Source organism: Nesoenas mayeri, assembly GCF_963082525.1.
Source record: "Nesoenas mayeri genome assembly, chromosome: 2".
NCBI lineage: Eukaryota > Metazoa > Chordata > Aves > Columbiformes > Columbidae > Nesoenas > Nesoenas mayeri.
Genome location: NC_137543.1, coordinates 30,979,637 through 30,994,648, shown reverse-complemented (window position 1 = coordinate 30,994,648; position 15,012 = coordinate 30,979,637). Strand labels below are relative to the sequence as shown.

General features: G+C 42.6%; 1 protein-coding gene across 1 annotated transcript; it reads left to right on the top strand.

Moving 5' to 3' along the window:
* Nucleotides 1-496: 496 nt before the first annotated feature.
* On the top strand, nt 497-14,592 carry CHMP4C (charged multivesicular body protein 4C; the record flags this gene model as incomplete). The annotated part of the gene is made up of 5 exons (XM_080339141.1): nt 497-689; nt 7,721-7,898; nt 8,861-8,975; nt 12,238-12,346; nt 14,528-14,592. 5 exons carry the CDS (start codon nt 497-499, stop codon nt 14,590-14,592), a joined length of 660 nt encoding a protein of 219 aa, XP_080195267.1.
* Between the last annotated feature and the right edge of the window lie 420 nt (nt 14,593-15,012).

Genomic DNA, 15,012 nt, shown 5'->3' with positions numbered 1-15,012 from the left:
TGACTGACGCCTGGGTCTGTGTCACCTCCGACTCTCCACGATGCGATCACGAGTCGTTCCGCCCGTGTCACCTGCTTGTGGCGCACCGGCTGTCCTGCCCCGGCCAGCGCCGTCACAGCCTCCGGCGCTCCCAAAACACCTTCCTGCGGCGTGGGGCTGAAAGAAAATGGGGGCAGGGGGAAAAGCACAAACTAAGCAGCCGCCGCCGCCCTGCTCTGCCCTCTCACCCCGGGGCTCGCCCGCACCTGCCGCCGCTGCCCCCGGCGCTGGCGGAGAGCACGCGTGAGGCCGCAGAGGGCAGCGCCCGATTGGGCTCGGCGGAGCCGCCCATGGGCGGGCAGCCCCGGGCCGGGCCCGCCCCGCCGCCAGGTGCGGAGCCGCCGCCCGCGGCCGCAGGAAGTGCCGTCACGGCGTGTTTCAGGTTGGGAGGCTCCTGCGGGCCGGGTCGGGCTGCCCAGACCCTTCCGTCGGCGGGTGCGGAGTCGGGGCCGCCGCCATGAGCAAGATTTCCAAGTTCTTCAAGGGGGGCGGCTCGGCTGCCAGGGGCCGCGGGGGGCCCTCGCCGCAGGAGGCGCTGGCCCGGCTGCGGGAGACGGAGGAGATGCTGAGCAAGAAGCAGGCGTACCTGGAGACGAGGATCGAGCGGGAGCTGGCGGCAGCCCGGCAGTATGGCACTAAGAACAAGCGAGGTGAGTCCGCTCGGCCGGGGCCGGGCCGGGCCCGCTGCCCTCCGCCCGCCGCCGGGGCAGCCCGGGCGCGCCCTGCCGGCCCCTTGGCGGCTGTTGAGGTGGCTTGTGAGGCTTCAGGTCCCGGGGTTCGAAGGGCTCTGGGGACGGGGCTGTGTTCAGAATAGGGGTGCTTGGGTTCTCGCAGGGTCTGCTTGCCCCGCAGGTGTGCGGTGGGTTTCGTGTTTCTCCGAGTCAATGTCCCCACGGTGCGTGTACGCTGGGACATGGTGGTGGCTTCGGGATGTCGGGATCTATTGAGTGCGTTGTGGGTTCACTGTGGTGAGCTGATAGTAGGGTGCTTTATTCTTAACTAATTTAATGACTGCGGTTCGTTGTGCGATACTTTCCTTCGTGTTTTGCACCACAGTCGATGCAGGTTTCGGCTGGATAAACAGTGCTGCTAAGCACTGTTAAACGTGGGAAGGGGATCACGGCTTGGGTGTTGAGCATTAGTTGTGGACATAGCAGAGGAGAGGAAGCACGTGAGGATCTTCTGTGTGTTCATGGATGAATTCACGTTATCCCCACTGTGAAGGCTGGAGAATATACTGTTGGCAACTGAGGAGCAAAGTGATTAAGTGATTTTTCTCAGATCACATAGGAAGTGTGGGATATCACTAAAAAATGAGTGATAGTTTAGAGCATTAGTGCCTACTGGTGTGGGCTGCTGTTAGCTGCGAAGGAGAGGATAGTGAGGGATAATAAGGTCTGAATCCTGCTTATATTGATGTTGTCATCTCTGGGAAGCAAATTATGGTAGCTGATGTCTCGGGGATATACAGGCCTTTGAGAAACAAGTTAATTACTTTCTAAAGTCGCGTAGAGTCCTGTTCGTCTACTCTGCACTTTATTTTTCTTTAAATACTTCAAAACAGAAGCAAAACATTTCCTATTAAAGAGAAAGTAGCTCTTTCATCTGCTTTTTCTGCTGCTGGATAATTTTAAAAGTTAATGCCATGTAACTTGGAACTTGTGAGGAGTTGTGTGTTAAAGGTGTTTTGGTTAGTCCTTTAACATATCTGTAATACTTTATCATTTAATAATGATTAGCAAAAAGCATTTCTGTAGAAATGATTTAAAAGCATCGGACAAGATGGGCCAGATTTGAAGGCACAAACCATCGGAGGGAGTGAAGCCGATTCAGCTGTGCCACGGAGCCTGCCGCTCTGCAGCACGGGAGCTGCCGGGGCTCTCCTGGCCCCAAACTTTCCACTCCCCTGGCTTCAACTGGAGTGTCTGTCTTGACCCCTTGTGCAGGTGCTGGCATCTGTGTGCTGGTGCAGTGAGCTAGTTCAGGAGGGCCATGCACCTGAAAACTAATTTGCTGTGGGACAAAGTGACCAGATACCTCCCAGGACTAATTTACTGTGCAATTGCCTGGGGGCTGATGCAAGAAAACAGGCCTGCTGCTGTGACTGCAGCAATTCCTGTTTAGATGCAGATGTGCTCAGTCCCAAGGCTGGACTTTGAGCTGGCATGGTTGCAGGAAAGAAGGAATGCTGCCCGCCTCGCTCCTGCCTCTGTGCTGCTCCCTTCCTTTCCTCGGCAGAGATCCCTGAAGGGTGTGTTTCAGAAAGCTGGATGCAGTTGTAAGATGTCGTGGTTTTTTGTTATGTGTTTTTTTTTTTTTCTGGGTTATTTTTTTACCCAGCGTAGATTAAGTTCCACTTATCCAGCTGAGTCTGCAACTGCACAGGTGCTCAGGCACCTGCAAAGAAGAGGGCGGTGCACAGGCAGGAGTCATGACTTGTTGGGAAAAGGTCGATCTGCTTCTCCTTTAACTTGGCTGGTTGATGCTGGTTCCAGGTGTTTGTCAAACTGTGGCCTTGGGCTTCAGGTGTGCAGCACTTGACAGTTGAAGCTTTTATGCCAGATGTTTGTTTCCAGTGCTATGCTCAGTATGCAATTCCCCCAGCTTTATCTGTGCCATTGTTTGTGGTCATGCTGCAAACAGGACTGTTGAGCTGATTATGGTTAAAAATAGCTCCTTTTTATCTTGTCTTTTGCTCAGGAAGCTGCAGTTCAGGACAGTAAAGAGAGTGGAGTAGGACAAAAAATAGAGAGTGGGAATTTTTCATGCCAAAAATGTCTCTAAAGCCAAAATGGGATATAGTCAGAGAAGAAACAAGGGAAACTAACTTTGCTGTGCCAAAGTACTTGAATTTCGCAGGCTAGTGAGTGAACTTACATGAAGTGGTATTCTTGGAGATTTGATATGTCAGTGCTTTACAGTTTAATTGCTGTTGATTTACATATAACAGTGTATTAGCTGGTATACTGTACTATATAGTTCATAGGAAATCTGTGCTAACCGGCATATTTTGGAGTGTTATGTAAACAAACACACAAATGAGAGAATACAGGTTTTAATCTCCATTGCCTTGCTAAAATGAATGTTTCAAACAGACCTTGTAGGTAACTTCTAATGTTTTTCCTTAACTGTATCTGTGGAGAAGCCTGTGGAAACTGAAACAGGAGTATCCGAGACTGGAGCGAGACATATCTAAGTATAGAAAATGCACTAAATTAGCATGATCTCATTTGATTTTTAGACATGTGTGTCTGAGTTATAGTGACACGAGAGAGCAGATTCAAGCACCAGCAATTTTTCATGAGTTCAGATGAGTCTTGAATGGGTTCATGTGACATCAGTAGGCTTAGCTTGATTTAAAACTCATAACATGTTAGCTATGCAAATAGGTGTGAAACATCACTTAGATATTTTTGGCTTCTCCTTTATGAAGTATCTCTGCAGTTCCTGTACCTAATCTGAAATTAGCTATGCTTTTGGCATGATACATTTCCATAATTCCCCATTAATATCTTACTGTTGCTAGACCACTTGAGGCTTTTCGAAACAATGGTGTGTGTTGGAATTTCTCCTGCAGAGGTTATGTCTTGATAAGCAGTGTTTCTTTTCACAGTTAGCACTGTCTTTTAATCTCTCCCCATTCCAGATAGTAATGTTTTTTTGGGGTGTCTCTTGCTGTACTTTTTGGAGTATCTCAGTTTCAGCCGGTGCATACCTGCCAGCTCCCTCTGCAAATTTGCCTTATGTTTTCAATATTTTGAAGGTCATACAGGAAAACTTAAAGGACAGAAAGTGATACTGCGCATTTGAGAACTCTGTTTAAAAGGAAATGTGTTTTCTGAAGTGCACCTGCGCCTGTGAAAATAACATACATGTGAATGAGCGTTGTTTCAGCCTGGAATCTTTCACTGATCCTAAAAAATGTCTAAATTGAAAGAATTAAATTAAAATAAGGGATCCAGAGTAGGATTACATCTTAACCATAACGAGCCATATAGTATTACGGAGAACAAAACCTACATAGAAAGACGGAATAATAGGTAGGCTTTTTAAAGTGTATGCTGCTTGTTGTGTGGTGCATTTGGGCAGGGCTTATGTGGCCCTGTAGCATTCCTTTTCAGTGAGCGAGTTGTCACCAGAATGCTGCTGAAACCAAACAACGCTTTGGTAGTCAGTGTTAACACGGACAATGTTGTCACACCTGCAGCAGGGTGTGTGACAGGTTGGGGTTGGCGGTTTCTGGCGGGGAGATATGAGGAAGCCTTTAATGTCTCTTTGTTCTGTGAGTTGCATTATTGTTCTCTGGTCTTCGTGATCACAATTTCAAGTGTCTTGCCATGAACTGCAGTGGTTACCACGAGTCAAATGCATTATTGTTCTTGGATTAGTGCTTCAGCTGTAACTGTATATGGCTTCCCTCACAGGTTTTAAGGATTATGAATGCTGATGATGAGCTTATTTAGGGTGGTTATGATTTTTATGGCCTCAGTAGCATTTATTTTAGTTGTCTCTGGTATAAGGGAGGTCAGAAGTTGTGATCCATCAGTTCTTTGCAGGATTGGAGTGGAGGTTTGCAAACTGCATCCAGGAATGAGATCCAGTACTTTGACATCTTCTGAAGAAACGCTCTTTTCCTTCTTCACCCATTTCCCCCTCGGAATTTTAAGGATTACTAGACAGTTCTTTTATTTCTACTTCAGAAGATGAGATCATGGGTAATTCCTGTACTGATGGGTGTTGGTGGTGGGCTTGACAGATAAAGATGTTGTTATCACTGTACTGTCTCTTCTCATTCTGATCTGTCATGAAACCACAGGAGGGTGCCACAATTACTCTATGTTACTGTGTTTTTTCCTTTAGAAACCTGGATATTCATGTGGCCAAGATTACTATTGCCCAGCTGGCCATTTCTGCTTCCTTAGTGAAGTACGAGCATAGTACTGATATTGGAAGTGTCCTTCTGTATGTTAATAACAGTAGTTACTTAATATGCATACTGATACATAGTCTACTGAATAGTCTACTGTTATTCTGGCCACTTGTCTTGGAAATAAAATAAAACTTCATATTAAAAGCAGTGTTCCCTGATCTTTGAACTGTATTCTGCTTATGCTGTACTTCTGAGACCAGCAAGAAATGTACCAAAGCCCAGCCAGTTGCTCACCTCTTCATTACCAAATGCAGGAGTTGAGTTGGCTTCTTTTGAGCATGACAGCAATAGGGTATGAGGTGCCTTTGTTTTTTTCCCCTGGAGAAGGCCTCTTCCTGGTTGAATTGGTATTAATTACATTTGCCTGCTTAGAGTCGTCTTCCTTGAGCTGTCTTCCTTCTTCGAAATCTTTGGAATGGGTAACACCCCTTTTCAGTGCCATTCTTAGACCTTCAGTGATGTAAGTTTATGTTTTCTGCTCAATTTCTTTATGTTTTGACAGAATTTACATTCTTCTTCACCTTGGTTATTATACTGCAATGGCATTTCTGTGAAGCATTTCAGTGTTCTTGTAAGGGTTGCACACAAATTTTAAAATGCTTGTATGCACAGTAGAAAAGCACTTAAAATGAATAATAATCTGTAAAACACAGAAAAGCAGAGTTCAAATAACAAGGAAATTCTCATACGTTAGCTATAGGAGCTACTATTACAAAATGCGAGTGAAGGGCATTCATTTAATATAAATGAGAAAAATCTTATAATGTGGTGTGGGAATTATGCTTTGGTTGATAAGGAAGGAGTGTGAATTGATTTTCTATGAAGTCATTTGTTCTATAAGGCACTGGTAAAGCTAAAGAGAATTAATAAAAATTATATGTTGCACTACAGTAATTAGGACAAGCTGTTTATGAAAAGGTGAAGTCACAGAGTTTAGCTGCTTGTGTGGTTTAATTAAATCTTAATACAGGAACCTTCAGGATTTTGAAAACAACTGCTTTGTGTGTAACTGAGGAAATCCATTTTCTTTTTGAGCAGCCAATAATAACATCACCATTACAGAGTCCCATTTCTGAAAAATGCTGACTGCAAGTTATTTCTCTGTGGTAGCTGCTGATTCCAGCTGAAGCCTTTTTGCATTGATCAGTTAGTGCTCCTCAGTCCGTGGGGCTTCAGAGTCTTCTGTGGCACAGCTGGTGTCATGCACAGTCTCAGACCATGACATTTACCTGCAATCTCTGGCTTCCAAACCTGAGAATCCAGGATCAAATTTTGATCCAACTGAAGCAGAGGGAGAGAGTGGCTCATGTTCTAATAATAAGCATAAATAACTAGGGAAATAATAAGTAGGTAAAAAGATTATTTGTGATTAAGTCAAACAGATTTATTTTGGAATTATCCATGAGAATTTCACAATTCTCACATTTGCATGACATCATCTGGAGTTCATGCTTCTATTTTCAGAATATGCATGGTTTTTGGACAATCCCCCAAAACCTGGGGAGATCTTGATGAGCAACTTTGACCATGTTGATTTAAGCATTTTTCAACAAAGCACTAAATTCTTTAGTGTGGTGTTACACACCATAAATCTGTGCCCCCTCCTTGGAGGGATGCTAACTTTATTTGAAAAGTTGTGTACCCCAGTGTCAGGATTCAGTGTTATTGTGCATGGGCAATTATTTGAATAGGACGGCAACAGTAATTGCTGGTGTCAGATGGTTGAGGTTGGGGGGCTGCAGAGCTGCTGTTGCTTCCTGGCTCTGAACCTGATATAAAAATTGAATGTAAGAGGCAAGGGAAGGGACACGATTATTAATATAATTGAAAAAGCAGTGGGTTAACACAGTCTCTTGTGGGTTGTTTTTTGGTTGTGGGTAGGTGTGTTTTGTTTTTTTTCTCTCCTGGCACACATGTAGTTTGGAAAGGACATTGGTCAGGAAACGCTTGTGGCAAGATGGTGTGTGTTCCACACCCAGAGGCCAAGAGAAGGCCCTTTTCTCCTCCTGCTTGTCACGTGCATTTATTGTGGTAATGATTTACTCTGGGCAAAGTATGCGGCTTATAACTTAGCAAATATAAAAGGCTAATCTCAACAGTTTACAATAATGGGGAATAGCTGGATTTGGCTGTGGCCACATCTGCAAAATTCTGTATGTTTTCAAGCTGTAAGCTTTAAAGATCATGTTCCTTAATGACTGTAAGAAATAAGTGCAGCTGAAAGCCAGAGAAATGTGAGTCCTTTTCTGATGTGAGCCCTTTGGGCTTTCTGTTATACTTGAGAGTTTCTGCTGCTGAGACAATGTTTAGAAAGCAACATTGGTGGAGATGTGGTTATCATGACAGATCTTCCTACTCTGTCTTCTGTAGTTTTCACTTACGTGTTGCAACCTCTTCTTTCCCATTTCCTCCTTTCTGACTTCTCTCTGATGTTTTTCTTTTTCCTCCCCGTCTTCCCTGCTTTGCCTGTGTGCACAGGACGGAGTTCAAGATCTCCCGCAGTGGCGGAAGAAGCTGCTCTTCCCTGTGGTGCTAAGTGGAGTTAATCTAAAAGAGGCTTCGCAGCATGTTCACGCAGCAGCATGTTGGTGATAAACAGGCTGCTGATCTGGTGTGGTCAAAGTTTGTCTCTCTACTAGTAAGGTAGGAGAGTGAGAATTATGAATTCTGCAGGTCGGCTCGGTGCTGAACTACTTGTCCTTGCATTTTGCTGTACAAATACACAGTGCACATTGCCTCTTTGCTTTCCAGCTGCCTTACAAGCACTGAAGAGAAAAAAGAGATATGAGAAACAGTTGAGTCAAATTGATGGGACACTTTCGACCATTGAGTTCCAGAGAGAGGCACTGGAAAATTCTCACACCAACACAGAAGTGCTCAAGAATATGGGTTATGCTGCACAAGCTATGAAAAAAGTGCATGAAAATATGTAAGTGCTTTCTAATAGCTTTTAAGTTGGGCTTACTAACCATTTTTAAACCATTTCATCACGGCAGTCTATTGTATCAAGTCAGTCAGTTTTGACTTTGTTTTTGGTCCAGGCATTTAATGTCAGGAATGCTATTGGTGCTTTAATGTTATATTTGGCAGAAAAAATACCTTTTCTTAACAGCAAGTCTTAGAAGGAGGTCCAGCTAACTAGAGAGATCTGTGTGGTACCTGTTTTTTTAAGTTTGCTTTGGCAGAGGAGACTGGCCTCTGCCCTTGCGTTTTCCAGAAGAAAACTTAGTTGAACAAACCGAGTGGACTCTTTTCCTTGAAGTCCAAAAGCTGGACTGTGTGATTCAAAGTACTAATTAGACCTGACTAAAAAAGAGGGTAATTTGTTTTGGTTTTTTTTTGTGCGTGTGTAGTATTTTTATATCTTATATTGTTTCATGGGGCGTTTGCCTGCCTGAATAAACAGACTTAAATCAGAAAGGTTGTTCTGGAAGAAGTAAACAGGAACAGAAGCAATAATGAAGTTAACAATAAGGGGAAGCTTTGAAATGGGGCATGGTCCTGTTAAGTTCCCTCAGTTCTGCTGAAGCTTAATATCAAAAAAGATCCGTCTGTAAAGATGCTGACCTTGGGAAGGAGGTGAGTTCTGCCCAGGGAATGAGGCTGTTGGGTGGTAGAGGTATGAGAAGCACAGAGAGGGAGAGAGACACAGACTGCTGCGCTTTGACTTCTGTTATAATCCCAAAGTGGAAGAAATTAGGTTGGCTAAAACACACTGAAGCTTGCCAGGAAACATTAAGGTGTAGGTGAGGGAAATTATTCCCTCTCAGTTCTTCTGTTTATACAGCCATGGGCATTAAAAAGAAAATAGGGTCTATTCAGGTTTCCGAGTCTCTGCTGCTGGATTTAAATGATACATCTTTAAAGAATGTTTCTATGTTATCTTGCTAGGGACTTGAACAAAATTGATGATTTGATGCAAGAGATCACGGAACAGCAAGATGTTGCCCAGGAAATTTCAGACGCTATCTCGAACCGAGCTGCCTTTGGTGATGATTTTGATGAGGTTAGTACTTCAGTAAAGCCTGCAAGTTTTTAGCTGTTAAATGACTCTATTGTGTTGTGTGGTGGCTTGTTCCAGCGATTTCTCAAAAGGTGTGCATGTGAAATTCCTTAGTTTTAGCTTACCCTATCTAGGACATTTTTATAATTTTTTGTGTGTATATAAACACACATATATATATGAAAACACTATATAAATTATAGAAAAATAAAAGATCTAGATATGTAAAATATAAAAAATATTTTAATTTACATATAAATTTAAAAAGGCAATTTTAAGTGCATTCCTGTAGTTGTTATTCTCAATTGTACCATGGAAGGAGGTCACTAAACTGTGTAATTTGTACTACACCAAGTGGAGACTGAAACATATAATTTTTGTGCTCCAAATAGACAGCCATTTGACAAAGTGCATGTTCCTATGCCATGAAAGGCTGCTGTTGACAGTTCTGAATATTTGGACCAGTTTTTTAAGGTCTTTTTTAGCGCTTGAAGGTGCAGCTCCTTTCCCTGTTTTCTAGATTTTGTACAGAGGTAGATCCATTAGGTAGAAGTAATTCCAGTTGGAGGCAATCAGATTTCTTCCTTGAGTTAATTTGTTGCAGTAGCTTTCATCCAGTGTTCCTGGACTTGACTTTGTATATTTAAGCAAAAAATTACTTTTTTCTGACCCAATCTTGGCTGAGGACTTAAGGGTCAGATATTCTCAAAATTCCTGCAATCTGTGAAATGCAGAGCTGCCGATCAGGCCCAGTATCACATCCAGTTTGGGTTTGGTTTTTAACTATGTTTTAAATTGACCAAGCATGAGGAATCGTTTGAAGAATGTTCTAAAGAATCAAACAATTCGCTTTCTCCCCAACTAATTCATTCCCAAATGGACAACAAAGAAATATAGATATGCTATATCATGTTTGCTTGACTGGGGGTAGGAGGGGTTTCATTGAACAGTTACAATTTGTTGAAAATAGCGATGCTTCTTTGTATTTTGTCCCTATTATCTGCTTTCCTATTTCTCCACTTTGTAAACAGACTTTTTGAGAAACTTTTAATCAATACTGGTATTAAGGAATGGGATTTGGCCTGTATAAACTGGGCTTCAAAGAACTGAAAAACATAGTGCCATCCCGAATAGCTATATGGTGTCACTTACTTTTCATCAATGTTTAACATTTAGGAGTCTAGACTTAGTAAGCATGTTGTAGATTGACCTGGAAGTTCCTAAGGGATACTAGTCTAAATTGATGGGCATGCTTTTTGTTCTGGGAAAACAATGCACTGTCACATGGGGCATCATTCTACCAGCACCTGCGTTTGCACAGGAGCCCAATAGTTGCAGTATTTGCCCAGTAATTGGGAAACCTGGTTTGCAGGCCATGGCAGCTTTAGAGCAGGAGAGTGAATGACTTAATTGCTAGGATGTGAGGTGACTTGGGTTGGAGGAGGATATTTATTTTTTTAAAGGACATTTTGACCACACTTTTGGATTTCCTCTGTCATGTGTGCTGCAAGTGTAAGGAGATGATGGAAGCTTGTCATTTCTACTGCTCCAGATAGGCGCAAAAACATCAGGGCTCTTTCTCCCTGAGTTGACAAGGTGTATGTCATGAAGAATGCGAAAACGAAAAAAAGCTGTGTTGTACCTGAGTTGGATGCTCACTGGGGGGTGATCCTTGCCAGGAGGCCTGTTTCTGATAATCAAATGCAAAATACACCCCTTGCAGCGGGCAAAGCTTGGAACCTGAGAGTTCACACGACCTCTTCCCTCTGCTCTCTTTTTGGCCCAGGTTCCAGAAGAGAAATGGGATTTGTTGTTGCCATTGTGATATTCCACAGCATAGTTCCTAAGTTGTGGGAAACATAAGCTAAATCCATGTTTGAGATTAGGATTAGAAGAATTTAAAACTTGTGTCTCCCACTTTGAGAATAAGTGGGGTTTTTTTGTTTGTTTGTTTTTGTAAGAGCCTGTCATGGCTGACACACTTCTTGTTCTCTTGTTTACTTCTTCAGCAGAGGCTGGTAAGGGCTGATTTGGTGTGGGCAAGTGTTAGATGACCACCTGAAGAGAGGTCTTCAGAAATACCTATTTCCATTGACTTTAAAACTACTTAGATACTAACTTTGTAAGAAGCTTGTGTTCACACCACTGACCAGGGCACTTAAAGTACAGACACATTCGCACCTCAGCTAAATGCCTAAGTTAGACATGGGGCACCAGCTTGTGCATTTCTTTGAGATACCAGCCATCAATTGCGCATTATCAGATACAGACCTGATGCCAAAATTTTTCAATGATATCCTAGGATTTGCATTGTGAACTAGGTCAAGTAGGCAAACTGTGCCTTTTTTTTGTCCTTAAAATATAAAAACCACAAGAAAGTAAGCCTAGGAAGGCCTGTGGTGACTATGTCGTTATCATTTTTAACTTCCGTGTTGGTGATAAGCACTATATAAGTGGGTAGGCAAAACCCATTGCAATACCTGGTAGATCTCACTTTGCTACAGGTGCTTTTTCCTCAGACACTTTTGCCCATTGTTTCTTTTCAAACCATTTTATCAACGTGGCAAAGGTACATTTCTCTACAAGTATGTGATATTTAGCTTCCTTTCTTTGGGAAACTCCAGCCAAGGAGACTCCAAGGACTCCAGTCTTTGGCTTTTTAAAGAAAGTATATAGCTTTTTTATTTTTAATATTATACAAGGGGATTAGGTCATCTGTCCAGAAGAGTGTCCCATGCTTCTGGAGTGAATAACAGGACCCATGAGGACTCCTCTGATTCCAGTGCTGCTTTGAAATCATATATAATCATAAACTTGTGTGATATGGCTGAAGCATAATGATTAATGCCAGTCTGCCTTATAATCAGTGGAAAGTGGTTATCCAAAATGGCAGAAATCACACATTAAAATTAGAATCCATTAAAGAGTGCAGGCTCTAGATTTGGAACATGCCTGAGGAAGACAGAGGGATCTTTTTGTCTTTTGCTTTTTTTGACGAGTACTACGCTGCCTTCAGTTTTCTTTCTAATTTTATTCCTTGACCTACTTCTAACTTCTGCTATCCTTTTCCCAGCTCTCAATTAAGGTTTATTGTTATCTCCTGCACTTAGTAAAAATTAGACTCGTGATATGCTGGTTTTTGATACTTGTTTTCAACAGTAAACTATTTTTTCTGTAGTGCTTTGCTTCATGGTGGTTGAATGTGCCCTTGCCTGAGATCGCTGTCAGGACAATGAATTTGTAAATTTGTTCTCCTTGAATTTAGGATGAGTTGATGGCAGAATTAGAAGAACTGGAGCAAGAAGAACTGAACAAGGGAATGCGAGATGTCAGGTTGCCAAGTGTTCCGTCCACATCGCTACCTTCTCGCCCTGGTAAACTGCTTCCTTGCCATTTTATGTTTCTCATGATTAAGCCATGTTGTGAGTAGGAGGAGGGGAAGAGTGAGTTCCAGATATATATTTAATTCTGTTTTAACTTTTAAAGTACTGTGGATTACTTTTTATATTTTTTTATCTGTTTATCAGAAAAAAACAGAGTGGAATTCTGATTTGCTATATGAAAGCATTTAGTACCAAATTCTCTGTATATTTGGGGAGACAAACTCTGGGACCTTGGCCTTGCACATTTACTGACGCATCTCCTACTGAAATGTAATGAGATCACTGAGGACTGAGAAGGCTTTTTTCTGTTTGGCAATTAAATCCTTAGTTTTTTTTCTAATAAGAGTCTGGCCTAGATTCAAAATTTTTGCATCACAAAGATCCAGCTTTGTAGGATAGTGGTTTGATACTTGCCACTGGTATTTTAATTAGAAATGAAGAAATATTGTCATTCCTTTCCTCTCTTTCTATAGAACAAACTTATTCTTGGCACTAAACAGTAGGTTTATTTTTCTGTAGTTCTGCTCAGTTCATTTTTGATTAAGCTGGAGTCAGTTACATCACTTTTCAATGTGTCCCTGTTGTCCTTTGTCAGCTGAAGAGACTTGTCCTGTACTAGTGCTCGTAGAAGAGTATAAATATTTGGTGGCAAGGAGAATGCACATGTGGCACAGGTTGTTTATGGTGTGTTCTGCTGCAGAATAGGTTGCCTAGACAAGCTCAGCTCAAAGACTCTTAGGTGTGTTTTGGGAGACAGCACTTAAATCCCTGAGAAGCAGTTTAAAATATCCAAACTGGTATTGTGGCCTCATCTACTTAAGTAAATTGCAGAACAGCTAGTAAAAAAATGGACTTAGGAAAACCCAGGGCAAACTGCAGTCTGGGCGTTTATGGCTTGTTCATACATCCTCCTCCAGATCCAGCTGTGCTAGCTGACATTTTTATGAAACCCAGGCCATCTCCATGTGCTTCTCACCATCTTAATTTGCTACTTCATCTCTCTGTGTGGCTGCTTCAGGCAAAATTAGCTGGTTATATAGTTTAAGGCCATGCAAAACTAGCTTATCTTTTCTGAAACTGGATGCTTACTGTTTCACAGCAACCACAAAATAAGAATGGTTAATGGTTCTATAATGCTTCTAATTGGTGATGTGTGTTACCCTCCTGATTTTAGAGAAGAGGAAGCTGAGATGGAGTAGGGACAGTGACCTTCCCAGTCGCACAAGGAGCCACTGACACTCGCCTCCAGAGGAAGGACTGGACCCCTGGTCTCCCATGTCCTTCTCCCAGCTTTAGTCCCTGAAGGTGGTAGTTGCAGCCCCTCTCAAGACAATGGCTCCCGGCCATACAGCTGCCCCAGGCGGGAGCCAGCGGCTGCTGTTGAATGCACACATGGGGTTGTTGTACCCAGGAACAGTGTCCACTGGTGTCTGGAGGATGCAAACCCTGACACGCACAACCTGAAGATGGAGGCAGCCTGAGGTTGAACTGGGGCTGTAGGGCATATAGTTTGTAGGTCGATGAATGAAGAGTGTTTGGATGAGATTTTAGTTCAGGGAATGCAAAAGATGTGTGATAGAAGATTTGGGTAAAATATGTGTGGGGCCTGGTAAGAGAGCTGGGAATTGGTGTTGCTGGGACCACAGCAGTTAACTGATGTTACCTTAGCAAAGATAAGTTCAGGAATTTCTTTCTCCCTTTTAATAAAGGACACCTCTCATTAAATGGGGTGAGTTCATTTGAAGGCTGGGCCTGCACATGCAGAACCTTTCAGTGCTATTTGGAAGGGGAGCAGGATGCACAGCTGGCCAGGGCAGGTCACTTGTGCCTGCTCAAGTGGCGGTGAGAGAACTTGTGGCATTCTGGTGCATGCTTGCTCTTTGTGACAGCTTTCAGAGGTTAAATGTATTTTCTGTGGGAGTCTTTCAGCAGGAGTTACATCAGATCTACATTGTAAACCTCAGGGTTATATGTGAGATAGTGGCGTGGCAAAAGAGTGGCATCTCTCGCCAGCTTCATTACTGCATTACCTTTGTTTAGCTCGCCACTCCGTAAATTGATCTGAGATCTTCACACTGAAAAGAACCATGCGGGTCCTAATGCTAACAAACAAATGGTTCTGACTGTTATATTTTTAGATGATGGTTATTGTTAATCTCTCTTTCTGTGCAGCATCGACCAGGAAGAGAGCGGAGGATGAAGATGAAATGAAGAAGCTGGCTGCCTGGGCTTCATAAGAGCATGGTCTTTTTATAACACGAAACATCATAGAGCAGATGTAAAGAGCTGTACTGCTGTTTTATAACCAAACCAATTTAGTGTGATTGCATTTCATACAGACTGATTTTTTTTTTTAATGGCCAATCTTGCTAAAATTAGTGTTACTGCGATATTACAAAACCAGTTTAAAAACAAAAACAAAGAAATGCAATTGTTGCCAAAACCTCTAAGCATCAAAGATTTTCAGCCTTGGCCAGAGACTTGTTTTGTTGTTAGTATCAGTTTTTATTAGGTAATGTCTCACTATATCTTTCCAGTTTGTTAAACCTGTGTGCCTCACTTATGAACACAGCTGGATTCATTATTGAAATGAAGAAGTTTAATACATCATCAGGGCCCTATCCTAGGGGGTTATTTGGTTCAGACTATTTGAACAT